General features: G+C 41.3%; 1 protein-coding gene across 2 annotated transcripts in view; it reads right to left on the bottom strand.

The window, feature by feature from the left end:
* Positions 1-388: 388 nt before the first annotated feature.
* Positions 389-14,687, bottom strand: part of tnn (tenascin N) — a 41,480-nt gene continuing 27,181 nt past the window's right edge. The window contains exons 7-20 of one of the 2 annotated variants that reach the window (XM_042308270.1): positions 14,225-14,488; positions 12,672-12,935; positions 11,500-11,763; positions 10,244-10,507; positions 9,164-9,427; positions 7,801-8,064; positions 6,722-6,985; positions 6,236-6,366; positions 3,846-3,984; positions 3,402-3,553; positions 3,152-3,248; positions 2,806-2,970; positions 2,367-2,530; positions 389-1,172 (exon numbers count right to left, since the gene is read on the bottom strand). In XM_042308270.1, the coding sequence (XP_042164204.1) occupies positions 1,047-1,172; positions 2,367-2,530; positions 2,806-2,970; positions 3,152-3,248; positions 3,402-3,553; positions 3,846-3,984; positions 6,236-6,366; positions 6,722-6,985; positions 7,801-8,064; positions 9,164-9,427; positions 10,244-10,507; positions 11,500-11,763; positions 12,672-12,935; positions 14,225-14,488 (2,822 nt within the window). In that variant the 3' untranslated portion in view covers positions 389-1,046. The remainder of the gene's footprint in view (positions 1,173-2,366; positions 2,531-2,805; positions 2,971-3,151; positions 3,249-3,401; positions 3,554-3,845; positions 3,985-6,235; positions 6,367-6,721; positions 6,986-7,800; positions 8,065-9,163; positions 9,428-10,243; positions 10,508-11,499; positions 11,764-12,671; positions 12,936-14,224; positions 14,489-14,687) is intronic. The other variant, XM_042308271.1, reaches the window with a different exon arrangement.

Raw genomic sequence — 14,687 nt, 5'->3', positions numbered from 1 at the left:
AGGCTACCCTAGACTGTGTCTGACAAAGAGAAAACCATAGTAGTCAATTCGAAATTGAGATAAATGGGGACCATTTTCAAATATCCTGTATGAAGATTGGGTTAACCCTGCAGTTATGTCACAACGTGACATGAATGGTAAAAAGCAAGTCAAACCTTTTTGGGGGGGGGGAAGAGAGCAACTGCACATGAAAAAAATCTAATGAAATCAAATATATTCCACTTTGTTTCTCTTCTTAGAATTTGAGTGAGCATGTAGCATTCAAGTATGAATCAAATGTCTTGGTTAATCTCAAATACATATATTTGATAACTTTGCAAAGCCATGTCCCATTCAAAAAACAATCTCACACACTGCAGGCATACTGTAGATGCTAGAGCTAAAAAGCAACTTTTTGGGGGGGACTTTATTTCTCTGAGAATGTGTGGCATGAATATAATACAACAACTACAATACACATTTGAAAATACAATCTTACAAGCACAGGAGCATATCATCCATTCTATTTCCTATGCATGACATCTGAAATGTGATGTCTAGCTAACTCAGAGTAGGCTGGGTAGGCAGGGGACCAAACCTTAGAAGAGAGGGTCAGGGTCTATGCTATGTTATGAATGTGAACAAGAGCGGTATAACTATTCTAAAAACATGGTGTCAATGGGTCATCTAGCTCAGGGATTCTTAAAGTGGGGTCCACAGGGGGTCCGTGTCCAGATAAAAAAAAGTCAAACAATATACATTTTTAAAATTATGTTTAACATTCCTTTCCAGGGACTGAGACTTGGTTCGTCTGGCCATGCACTGCTGAAGTCATAGTAAAACTCTTTGAATGTTATTTTTTATCTCACTCGAGATGTGTTCTGATTATGAGGGGGTCCCTGATGAATTTGCTATCACAAAGGGGACCTCTATTCATAATAAAGACAGTCATGTGATACGTTACAGAGGTAAGTTATACAGTAATCCTGTGATAGAGTTGAGGCTCTAGCTACTCTGCCTGGTTTGTAATGAGGTTCCCATTGAATATTTTAGTTAGTCAGAGGGGACTATTTTCTGGGAGCTGTTCTGCTGCTAAGCGACCTCCTCTTCCTGGCGGCGCCCACTGGCCGGATCTTCATCTCAGTGAAATCAAGAGACATGAGGTGGCCTTTCCATGGCTCCCAGTTCACACCCTGGTAGAGGTTAGGGGGACACATGACAACACATTAGATTACACAGTCAGGCAGTTTTTCATTCTGCTTCAGTCTTTAATAGGTCTACACTCTTAGGTGGAAAAAAGTGGTTTTCTAGAACCTAAAAGGATTCTTTGGCTGTTCCAATAGGAGAACCCTTTGAAGAACCCTTTTTGGTTCCAGGTAGAACCCTATTGAGTTCCATGTGGAACCCTTTACACAGAGGGTTGTATATGGGACCAAATTGTAATTACTTCGCTACTATGGCCTATTTATTGCCTATCTCCTCACGCCATTTGCACACACTGTATATAGACTTTCTTTTTTTCTATTGTGTTATTGACTGTACGCTTGTTTATTCCATGTGTAACTCTGTGTTGTTGTTTGTGTCGCACTGCTTTGCTTTATCTTGGCCAGGTCTCAGATGTAAATGAGAACTCTTCTCAACTGGCGTACCTGGTTAAATAAAGGTGGAATAAAAATGGATGTTATAGGCATGATATAAATCCAGTCTCCGGTAAAGAGAGGCACAGCCACACATTAGATTAGCCAGTCAGGCAGTTGTTTCATGATACTGACTGACACATGCTGATGAGCATTTTGGAACTATTTTAAATCGATCAACATTAGGTAAACGGATGGATTTATCCACTTTGCAAACTTCTATTAACTCTGTTTGTGTTGCCTACACCAAGACAGACGTAAAATTATTCAACATATTATTAAGAGAAACATGGTATAATGTGACAGGACAAAACGATACCCTTCCGTTTTCTCCCAACATTCTTCTTTGCAGAGACACACAAACAGTTCTTGTGAGACAACAACAGTTCTTGTTAGACTTTCTGAGAATGAAAGTTATCTATTAGCCCCTGCTATTTATAAGGCTTTTTGAGAAGAAAAATAAATAGTTCATAGATGTAGGACATAGCCATTTCAAACTAAGATTGGAAAGCCCCTACAGGACACTCATGTACAACCCCCAAAGATTCTATATTATTCTATTACTGCCATCTGCTGGAACAATCTCCCACTAGATCCAAAAAACTAAAGAGCACACTTCAAGTTTCAAGTTTTGAATGTACAGTGAAATGCCTTTCTTGCCAGCTCTAAATCCAACAACGCAGTAATCAATATCAACGTAGTACTACAAAACAATAACACACGAGAAATAAAAATAAGAACACTTCTTACCATGCTGTGTCTGTTGTCTCCGAATTTGCCGTTCAGGTTGGCAAGGTGACAGTTCTTGTACCACCAAGCGCCACGATGAGTCAGGGCGCAGTTACCAAGAGCAATGTCATTGTCATTGTCAACAGTAGAGAAAGGGCGACCTTGATGGTAGTTCATGGCATCACCTGGAAAACAATCATATACCACATTCACAGAATTGTTGTACGCAATCCAAGTCAGAGAAGGACAGTGGTAAAAGACCCCTAAATGGCAGGTAGACGTCAAACTGCCAGCTTTTATGTATTTTTAGCAAACCATTGTAAAAATTGAATTCAAGGTATTGTGTGATAATAGGTATGTTTGTTGGTTGGAGCCTTGGGTTTGTGTGGTGTGTATGTGTAGAGTATTTATGCATGTATGCTTTAACAAATTGTTAGAAAGATACAAAGAGCTGGTCCACCTGCTGTTCCTCTGTATTTGCCGATGGTCAGCTTGAACTTCTGCTTTGCCGGGGCTATCTTGAAGTTGTCATAGACGGCATAGGCCTTCTCTGAACCCACACCCAGGTCCACTCGCAACTCATACTGGGTAGGAGTATTGGTCAGCTCATAGATATTGTCCAGACCTATGGGTTAGAGTAACAGAATTGTGATCACCATCGTTGTGGTCGTCATCATCATCATCATCAGAGCAGCAGCATCATCATCATCAGCATCATCAATTTCAATTCCATGAGAGGAACTCCTAGGGACATAACAGTCCTATTTAGATACAAGAGATTAAAAGGATGCCTTTACAGTACTAACCGAGCCAGAACTCATCAGTCATGTTCCCAAAGCCGGCCATGTACGGTCTCCAGCGCTTCATGAAGTCCATCTGTCCATTGTTGCGTCTTTGTAACACCTGTGGAGTGATATACCGTAGATCTCAGTCTCTGCTCACACACAAAGTTGATTGACAGTTTATATTGATGAGAGTAATGTTCAATCTATCCTGACATGTTTTTCTTTCAGCCATCAATAACATGAATCATAATGTACGTTAGCTTGACCATACCACCCATCCACCGCCATCAGTGTCCATGTCACAGTACACGTCCATGGGCTTGGTGCGATCACTGTTGATATAAATCGTGTAGATTCCACTTGCCATGTTACCATTCGTCTTAATCTGAGTACAGTCCATGGGGAACGGGTGCAACAAACCCACTGTTAAAGGTACAAGTACAATGATGTCAGTAAGCTTTCATTTTCAGGGGGGGAAAAGTAGTTGTGTTAACTAATTTACTCTGATAAAGCAATAAACAAATTGACCAGAAGGTTGGCTGTCAGTGATATTTCACAAGTGACCAATTAAAAGATGAGAAAGGAATGAGACATTACTAATTACACTACATTAATAGCACAAGAGCTTAGTGAAATGCAAACGTCTCCACACTGATATGTGAATAAATCAGACTAGTTTGGTCTAGGGAGGAAGTTCATAGGGGGCACATCATACCTGTTTTGAATGTGGTCTCTATCACTCTGCTCTTCTTTGCTCCTCTGTAAGCGAGGAGGGTAACAATATAGTTCTTTCCCATCTCCAGGCCTGACATGGCAAACCTGCTCTCTCCTTCCCTCAGCTTCTTCTCCAAAGTCTATTCAGAACACAGAGGAAGTATAATCCTTGGCTGGGACAAAGAAGAGTCACTGACACAGAATTCAAGACCATTTATGTTGATTTTACAATATTTTGCTACTAGAGGTCAGGGGTATATACACAGTATTTCTTTTTTGCACAAGATGCACACCTTATATAAAATCAGGCCCGGTGTTATGGACGGGCCTTAGGGGGCCTGGTCCGCCCTACAGTACCTCCTTGCCCTTAAAATATAGATAATTTATTTGCCGGAGATGTGTGCTGACAGAAAGACATCAATCTCAGATAAAAGATCTAAGCGAGTAAAACAGCGCCGCTCTGTCTCATAAAAGGCGCTGCATGGTCAATCCTAAGTCTTCATTGTAATACGGCCTCTGCAGAAGTCAGGTTATTCATACTTCTTGCGCTTCACGGAGCAGAGCAGAGCTGTTGTTACGTAAATTGTCATGGAAGTGAGTTCGTGTTTATACAGGACCTCCCGCCCTCACCTACCTTCAACCAATCATGTCAATGCAGAACTCTACAGAGCACACCGCATTGTTACAAAATGTGGGAGACGCACAGCAATGCGGTGCCCCGCACAATTTGGCCTCAATTTGGTCAGGGAGGTGACCAAGAACCCAGTCGGAAGCTACTCCTCAATAAAAGGCACATGGCAGTTCACTTGGAGTTTGCCAAAAGGCACCTAAAGACTTTCAGAACAGATCTGATGAAACCAAGATTGAACTCTTTGGCCTGAATGCCAAGTGTCACATCTGGAGGAAACCTGGCACCATCCCTATGGTAAAGCATGGTGGTGGCAGCATCATGCTGTGGGGATGTTTTTCAAAGGCAGGGACTGGAAGACTAGTCAGAATCAAGGAAAAGATAAACGGAGCAAAGAAAATTCCTTAATGAAAACCTGCTCCAGAGCGCTCAGAACCTCAGACTGGGGCGAAGGTTCACCTTCCAACCGGACAACGACCCTAAGCACAAAGCCAAGACAATGCAAGAGTGGCTTCAGGACATGTCTGAATGTCCTTGAGTGACCCAATCGGAGACCGGACTTGAACCTAGTCGAACATCTCTGAAGAGATGAAGAGAACCTGATAGCGCTTGAGAGGATCTGCAGAAACGAATGGGAGAAACTTCCTAAATACAGGTGTGCCAAGCTTGTCGCGTCATACCCAGGAAGACTCAAGTCTGTAATCGCTGCCAAAGGTGCTTCACCAAAAACTGAGTAAAAGGTCTGAATACTTATGTAAATGTTATATTTCAGTTGTTTTATTTTGAATAAATTGGCTAAAATGTCTAAAAACCTGTGCTTGCGTTGTCTTTATGGGGTATTGTGTGTAGATTGATGAGGGAAAAAACATTTTAATCAATTTTAGAATAAGGCTGTAACCTAACAAACAAAAAAGGGGTCTGAATACTTTCCGAAGGCACTGTACATGTCAGCAACCACAGCTAAGTCACTGAAACCCTTAAGGAGTTGCAGTCAGTTTTGGAATGGCTGGCCAGTAATAAACTGGTCTTGAACATCTCTAAAACTAAGAGCATTGTATTTGGTACAAATCATTCCATAAGCTTTAGACCTCAGCTGGATCTGGTAATGCATGGTGTGGCTGTTGAACAAGTTGAGGAGACTAAACTGTCATGGTCAAAACACATAGATTCAATGGTTGTACAGATGGGGAGAGGCATGTCCATTATAAAGAGATGCTCTGCTTCTCTGACACCACACTCCAGAAAGTATATCCTGTGGGCTCTAGTTTTGTCTTATCTTGATTATTGTCCAGCCACATGGTCAAGTGCTGCATGGAACTCCCATCTCATATTGCTCAAATGAACAGTAAACATTGTTTTAAAAAAACAGTTAAAGCAACACCTCACCGCTCAACGCCTCTCCCCTATTTGACCTAGATATTGTGTGTATGTATTGATATGTAGGCTATGTGTGCCTTTAAATGTTTTATGTAGTTCTGTCCTTGAGCTGTTCTTGTCTATTAATGTTCTGTATTATGTCATGTTTCATGTTTTGTGTGGACCCCAGGAAGAGTAGCTGCTGCTTTCGCAACAGCTAATGGGGATCCTAATAAAATACCAAATACCAAAAGGATGAAAGGTCATTGTGATCGCCAATACTAAAAGATAAAAAAAATATAACTGACAATGATAATAGATTTATATAGCTATGCACAGATGTCATAACATTGGATACATCACTGTTTACAACTACTAGAGGGTGAACCATGTGAGAATCAAAGTACCTTCAATGTGCCATCCTCAGCTCTGAATGTGAGGATGTAGCCATCGATTCTGGCTAAGGGAGCAGTCCAGGTCAGGGTCGCAGCGTCCAGCTTAACATCTGACGCTTTTAGGTTCTTAGGCGAATCAATTTCTATGAAGAGAAGATCCAAAACATAAGCAATTCAGTAAAATGAAAACGTGAATATGTTCAGTTGCAGTCATTGAATAAGATTCTGTATAATTTATCATGCCTTTCATTCCTCCATCTCTATTCTCCAAAAAAGGTCACTGTATATGTCTCACATAATGAGCAGATCCTTGAACTGTTAGTCAGAGTTGACCAGCATTCCAGTAAGAGTGGAGGAACCTGCAGCTCCTCAATGATTATGTCTCCACAAGATAAGCTCCTGTTCAGTAATGACTATCTGCCTCATTGGACAATGAATGCGTGGAATTATCATGAAAAGACGTGGCTGTCGACTGGAGCCTCAGGGCAAATAGATAACCTGTCTCAGCTGGTGTGGAGCTCTTCCTGCTGACCCGGGAGCCCTTGACAGCCCAGATGTAGACTGTGTAGATGACTCCAGGCCTCAGCCCAGTCAGCCTGTAGGAGCTGCTGTCTGCCCCCACAGGGATCTCCCCACTGGAGCCCTCAGCAGAGCTGTAGCTGATCATGTAGCCGTCGATGTCCGCTAGAGGTCTGTCCCACGACACATCGGCTGTGTCCTCGGTCACTTCTCTGGTCAAGAGGTTAGTAGGAGCATCCAGATCTGGAGAACCATTGATATAAGGGTTAATGCTCTTCTGTGTCATGTCATGAAGTCAGTTCACACACCAAAATCAAAGTTTGTCAGAGATTATCAGGCTTCATAAATGGTTTAATATTGATATAAATCCATGTGCCTTGCCATTTGTTGTGTAGATCTACTGTACCCATGTGCCATCATCCCAAATCCCAAAATAATGTAAAATGTAGGCACTATCTTAAATTATGAATTAGGACAGTTTTTCTTTTCCATTCATTTGGAATTTAGGCACATAGTTGAACATGAACAAATACTACAGTTTCCTATAGAATACTACATTACTTACTATAGAATTCTGTAGTATACTGTAGTATATTGTACTACACAATGTAGTACCCTCGGTCATGTGTGGTACTTACTATATAATTCTGTAGTATATTGTAGAATAATATAGTAAATACAACAGTATATTACAGACTGCAAAACTACAGTAAATACTACAGTAATGTCAATAAAACACTACACTCTGCAAAAACACTAAAGTAATTAATATAGTATATTCAATTACAGTATTGCATTTGCAAATACATTGCCCATTCCAGACCCCCATATCCCAATTTGTGTCACCCATAAGTAGCAAACCTACATGAAAAGTATAGACCATATATTGTGTTCCCTACAGGTTATAAAAAGGAGCAGAAGCTGTAAACTGTATGTTCAGACCTCAGTCCTACCTACCTACAGGTTATGGAAACTTGAACAAAGATGACTCATTAACATCTCTACAGTGTATGGGATCTCACCCCTCACATTCAAAAAGTATGAGACTAGTTAGTGACCTGTCTCAGCTACAGTGGAGCTCTTCCTGCTGACCCGGGAGCCCTTGACAGCCCATATGTAGACTGTGTAGATGACTCCAGGCCTCAGCCCAGTCAGCCTGTAGGAGCTGCTGTCTGCCCCCACAGGGATCTCCCCACTGGAGCCCTCAGCAGAGCTGTAGCTGATCATGTAGCCGTCGATGTCCCCTAGAGGTCTGTCCCACGACACATCGGCTGTGTCCTCGGTCACTTCTCTGGTCAAGAGGTTAGTAGGAGCATCCAGATCTGGAGAACCATTGATATAAGGGTTAATGCTCTTCTGTGTCATGTCATGAAGATTGTGACATTTAATTGACTTACTGTTTCAAGACCTGCTGTACCTAAGAGAGCTGTAAATCACTCTCATTGTATAAGAGAGATTTTAAAGGGACATTTCATACACCAAATCAAAGTTTGTCAGAGGTTTTCAAGCCAAATAAATGGTCTAATATTGATATTTAAGTCCATGTGCCTTGCCATTTGTTGTGTAGATCTAGCCATGTGCCCTCATCCCAAATCCCAAAAGAATGCAAAATATAGGCACTATCTTAAATTATGAATTTACAGTTATTTTCTTTTCCATTCATTTGGGATTTAGGCACATAGTTGGACATGAACAAATACTACAGTTTACTATAGAATACTACATCATATACAATGGAATTCTGATGTAAACTGTAGTATACTGTAGTATATTATACTACACAATGTAGTATCCCTTGGTCATTTGTAGTACTTACTATATCATTTTTTACAATAATATAGTAAATAATACAGTATACTACATGCCACAAAACTACAGTAAATACTACAGTAATGTCAATAAAACACTACAGTCCGCAAAAACACTAAAGTAATTACTATAGTATTACACGACTTCGACTTAGGCCAAACAACACCCGTGGCAATATATCCTCCAAACATTGGCTTCTCGGGCCTTATCAAATCAAATCAAATGTATTTATAAAGCCTTCTTACATCAGCTGATATCTCAAAGGGCTGTACAGAAACCCAGCCTAAAACCCCAAACAGCAAGCAATGCAGGTGTAGACGCACGTTGGCTTTAATATTATGCTACTGTATTTCATTTGCATATACCCTGCCCATTCACATATCCCAATTTGTGCCACACATAAGTGACAAACCTACATGACAAGTATAGATCATATATTGTGTTCCCTACAGGTTATAAAAAGGAGCAGAAGCTCTGAACTGTCTGTTCAGACCTCAGTCCTACCTACCTACAGATATGGAAACTTGAACAAAGACAAACTCTAAACTAACATCTCTACAGTGTGTGGGATCTCACCCCTCACACTCAAAAAGTATGAGACTCGTTAGTGACCTGTTTCAGCTACAGTGGAGCTCTTCCTGCTGACCCGGGAGCCCTTGACAGCCCAGATGTAGACTGTGTAGATGACTCCAGGCCTCAGCCCAGTCAGCCTGTAGGAGCTGCTGTCTGCCCCCAAAGGGATCTCCCCACTGGAGCCCTCAGCAGAGCTGTAGCTGATCATGTAGCCGTCGATGTCCGCTAGAGGTCTGTCCCACGACACATCGGCTGTGTCCTCGGTCACTTCTCTGGTCAAGAGGTTAGTAGGAGCATCCAGATCTGGAGAACCATTGATATAAGGGTTAATGCTCTTCTGTGTCATGTCATGAAGTCAGTTCACACACCAAAATCAAAGTTTGTCAGAGATTATCAGGCCTCATAAATGGTTTAATATTGATATAAGTCCATGTGCCTTGCCATTTGTTGTGTAGATCTACTGTACCCATGTGCCATCATCCCAAATCCCAAAATAATGTAAAATGTAGGCACTATCGTAAATTATGAATTAGGACAGTTTTTCTTTTCTATTCATTTGGAATTTAGGCACATAGTTGAACATGAACAAATACTACAGTTTCCTATAGAATACTACATTACTTACTATATAATTCTGTAGTATACTGTAGTATATTGTACTACACAATGTAGTATCCCTCAGTCATGTGTGGTACTTACTATATAATTCTGTAGTATATTGTAGAATAATGTAGTAAATACAACAGTATATTACAGACTGCAAAACTACAGTAAATACTACAGTAATGTCAATAAAACACTACACTCCGCAAAAACACTAAAGTAATTAATATAGTATATTAAATTACAGTATTGCATTTGCAAATACATTGCCCATTCCAGTCCCCCATATCCCAATTTGTGTCACCCATAAGTAGCAAACCTACATGAAAAGTATAGACCATATATTGTGTTCCCTACAGGTTATAAAAAGGAGCAGAAGCTGTAAACTGTCTGTTCAGACCTCAGTCCTACCTACCTACAGGTTATGGAAACTTGAACAAAGATGACTCATTAACATCTCTACAGTGTGTGGGATCTCACCCCTCACATTCAAAAAGTATGAGACTAGTTAGTGACCTGTCTCAGCTACAGTGGAGCTCTTCCTGCTGACCCTGGAGCCCTTGACAGCCCATATGTAGACTGTGTAGATGACTCCAGGCCTCAGCCCAGTCAGCCTGTAGGAGCTGCTGTCTGCCCCCACAGGGATCTCCCCACTGGAGCCCTCAGCAGAGCTGTAGCTGATCATGTAGCCGTCGATGTCCCCTAGAGGTCTGTCCCACGACACATCGGCTGTGTCCTCGGTCACTTCTCTGGTCAAGAGGTTAGTAGGAGCATCCAGATCTGGAGAACCATTGATATAAGGGTTAATGCTCTTCTGTGTCATGTCATGAAGATTGTGACATTTAATTGACTTACTGTATCAAGACCTGCTATACCTGAGAGAGCTGTAAATCACTGTAATTGTATAAGAGAGACTTTAAAGGAACAGTCTACACACCAAAATCAAAGTTTGTCAGAGGTTTTCAGGCCAAATAAATGGTCTAATATTTATATATAAGTCCATGTGCCTTGCCATCTGTTATGTAGATCTAGCCATGTGCCCTCATCCAAAATCTCAAAAGAATGCAAAATATAGTCACTATCTTAAATTATGAATTTAGACAGTTATTTTCTTTTTCATTCATTTTGAATTTAGGCATGTAGTTGGACATGAACAAATACTACAGTTTACTATAGAATACTACATTATATACAATGGAATTCTGTAGTGAAGTGTAATATACTGTAGCATATTATACTACACAATGTAGTATCCCTTGGTCATTTGTAGTACTTACTATATAATTTTGGAGAATAATGTAGTAAATAATACAGTATACTACACACCACAAAACTACAGTAAATACTACAGTAATGTCAATAAAACACTACAGTCTGCAAAAACACTAAAGTAATTACTATAGTATTACACAACTTCGACTTAGGCCTAACAACACCCATGTTAATATATCCTCCAAACATCGGCTTCTCTGGCATTATAACTTAAATATTATACTACAGTATTTCATTTGCATATACCCTGCACATTCCACTTCCCCATATCCCAATTTGTGCCACCCATAAGTAACAAACCTACATGACAAGTATAGATCATATATTGTGTTCCCTACAGGTTATAAAAAGGAGCAGAAGCTCTGAACTGTCTGTTCAGACCTCAGTTCTACCTACCTACAGATATGGAAACTTGAACAAAGACAAACTCTAAACTAACATCTCTACAGTGTGTGGGATCTCACCCCTCACATTCAAAAAGTATGAGACTACTTAGTGACCTGTCTCAGCTACAGTGGAGCTCTTCCTGCTGACCCGGGAGCCCTTGACAGCCCAGATGTAGACTGTGTAGACGACTCCAGGCCTCAGCCCAGTCAGCCTGTAGGAGCTGCTGTCTGCCCCCACAGGGATCTCCCCACTGGAGCCCTCAGCAGAGCTGTAGCTGATCACGTAGCCGTCGATGTCCCCTAGAGGTCTGTCCCATGACACATCGGCTGCGTCCTCGGTCACTTCTCTGGTCAAGAGGTTAGTAGGAGCATCCAGATCTGGAGAGACATTAGTAAATGGGTTAACATCATATTAGTGTTCCATGCTGTTATTTTTTTTCCCTCTAGGAGAAATAATGTTATGTTGCACATTTTCACAAGTGCAAAAAATAATGACTTTGTGACAGGCAAAATATTTCTCTAGTAAAGATTTGTTTAGAAGTATCACAAGTATTTTGCATACAATTTACAGTCTTATATTTGAGGAATTATTCTCCAAAATCAGATTTTGTCTTGTGTTTTTAGACCTCAAAAGTGGTCTTCTGTTGAGATAAGTTACCATCCCAGGCCATCAGTTTCGTAGTTCTAGCTATATGCCAAACCTCTAAATCACTAGGAAAGATAAGCACCATGTCATTTCCAGCTTTGCAGTGCTTATCTTTTAATTTGGGGTTAAGGAATGTAACTTGCTGGATCTACGCAACCAATGGCGTGGGATGTGGACTCATCTTGACATTCTTTTTATGTCTAAAAAACATCTGACAAACCTACATTTTGGAGTGGAATGTCCCTTTATGGATAACATATTGTTTGAAAACATAATTATCTGTGATGGTCAGTTGAGGTATGACTAAGGACGAGTGAAACAAGTTTGAGTGATAATTTGTTGTAGTACACACTCCTTTTTATAGTCTCAGATCTATTACAAATGTGTCCTATTCTAAGTAACTGCCATATCCACCACAGGAGGTTGGTGACACCTTAATTGAGGAGGACAGGCTTGTGGTAATGGCTGGAGCGGAATCACTGCAATGGTATCAGATACGTCAAACTCATGATTTCCATGTGTTTGATGCCATTCTATTCACTCCACTCCAGACATTATTATAAGCCGTCCTCCCCTCAGCAGCCCCCTGTGATATCCACATGTTTTTTTGACCCTTTAAATTACAAGACAAGTTTGTGACCTGTCTCAGCTACAGTGGAGCTCTTCCTGCTGACCCGGGAGCCCTTGACAGCCCAGATGTAGACTGTGTAGATGACTCCAGGCCTCAGCCCAGTCAGCCTGTAGGAGCTGCTGTCTGCCCCCACAGGGATCTCCCCACTGGAGCCCTCAGCAGAGCTGTAGCTGATCACATAGCTGTCAATTTCAGCTTGGACTTTTTCCCATGTTACTGTCGTTGTGTCCTCTGTCACTTCTCTGGTCAACAGGTTAGCAGGAGCATCCAGATCTGAAAAGGTATCAGTATAAGTAAGTAGGAACATTAGTTTCAGTATATACTATGTAAGTATCAGGCACTAAAGGCTATATGTGTTCGGGATTATGTTACTTTCTTTCTTTTTCAAAGTAAAACCAACGCGTTTCGGCTTTTGGCTTTCGCCAATACATTTTCAGACATTTTTAAATCAAATATCAGTGTCCACTTTAGACTCAATTTAGCCTCTTGTTTGAGAGCAAGAAAGCTTCCCACAGTCCGGTATCACAGTTCATTTACGTTCGCTGATCCAGAAATCCTACCCTGCCCCAACCTACCCCGAACCAGTCAGCAGAGGAAACAGGGGGAGCGCTGCCTGCCGACGTGGCCGTGCCTGTATTTCACCCCTCTTGGATGTTTGTATTCATCTGGAATCCCGTTATTTGACTTATGGGACAGGTTAATGTACTATGTCTGTTTCAGTCGTTTTCTCACTGGAACAGGTGTCCATAACTAGGCAGCTATAGGCTTCCATTAACACAATGTCCCACACCAACAGTCCCTGAAGGCCAGACAACGCCACATCACCTACAACCTAACGTAGCGCATTGTTCACTTTGGGTATCAATGGAATTGTGGGGGAGAAAACATATATTGATTTAGAAAGTACAGTAGCACTGGGTGATGATATTTCTGCGATGTGAGAGCCAAGAGGACATTTACTACGCAGCGCTTTTCTATAGTCTCTATTTCCTGACGGCAGGCGTCATCTGGTATTGCACTTGAGAATTAAATGAAAAAAAATACTTGCTAGTTCCCTTTGAGTTAAATCTCCTCTGTTGTCGCCAAAACATTCTCACCAACATGTTCCACAATGCTAGGCTAAGCTAAACTCACGTCAAAAGAAGTATCTACCCAAATTACTTAAAATAGCTTCCCAGTACAGGTCTGAGTGAGAGTGTCCCTCTTGGCAAAGATGTGAGGAAGAGAAATATGCACAAAAGATCGGAGGGTGAAAGTCTGCCTGACAGTTGTTGTTTTTTTTACCATGTTGCCATTGTGAAAAGTCCATCCTTTAAAAAGCGAAAATACAGCCCGATGAACTATCCACAATAGCCCAAAAGAAAAGGATTGTCAAAGGACCTACAGAAAGCATGGGATTATGTTACTTTCTTTCTTTTCCTATTCATCCATAAGCCATCAGAATCAAAACATAAAGACAGACGTCACTTAAGACTTTTCAAGAACGGAAACAAAAACAACGTGATCACTATTAAATTATTTAATTGTTTAATTATTATGCTATCAGAGTCACAACAGTTTACCTGTCTCAGCTTCTGTGGAGCTCTTCCTGCTGACCCGGGAGCCCTTGACAGCCCAGATGTAGACTGTGTAGATGACTCCAGGCCTCAGCCCAGTCAGCCTGTAGGAGCTGCTGTCTGCCCCCACAGGGATTTCCCCACTGGAGCCCTCAGCAGAGCTGTAGCTGATCACGTAGCCATCGATCTCTGTCTGTACCTTCTGCCATTCCACGGTAGCAGTGTCCTCTGTCACTTCTTTGGTCAAGAGGTTCGTAGGAGCATCAAGATCTGTTGATATAATGAGGATGGAGGCAGGCGAGATGCTGTGTAAAGCGTAATTATTTTCCACATGGACACTCATATGGTTTATAAAACATAATTGAAGCATTGACTTTTTTTCAAGTCGGTCATTCAAATGAGGAAAAATAAATTATTATGGGCAGACAGAGTAGTAGCAGGCTGGAAGAGGAACACAGACAGGCTCTTT

The sequence above is a fragment of the Oncorhynchus tshawytscha genome, linkage group LG28 (assembly GCF_018296145.1).
Source record: "Oncorhynchus tshawytscha isolate Ot180627B linkage group LG28, Otsh_v2.0, whole genome shotgun sequence".
Lineage (NCBI taxonomy): Eukaryota > Metazoa > Chordata > Actinopteri > Salmoniformes > Salmonidae > Oncorhynchus > Oncorhynchus tshawytscha.
This window is presented reverse-complemented; position numbering and strand designations above follow the sequence as displayed.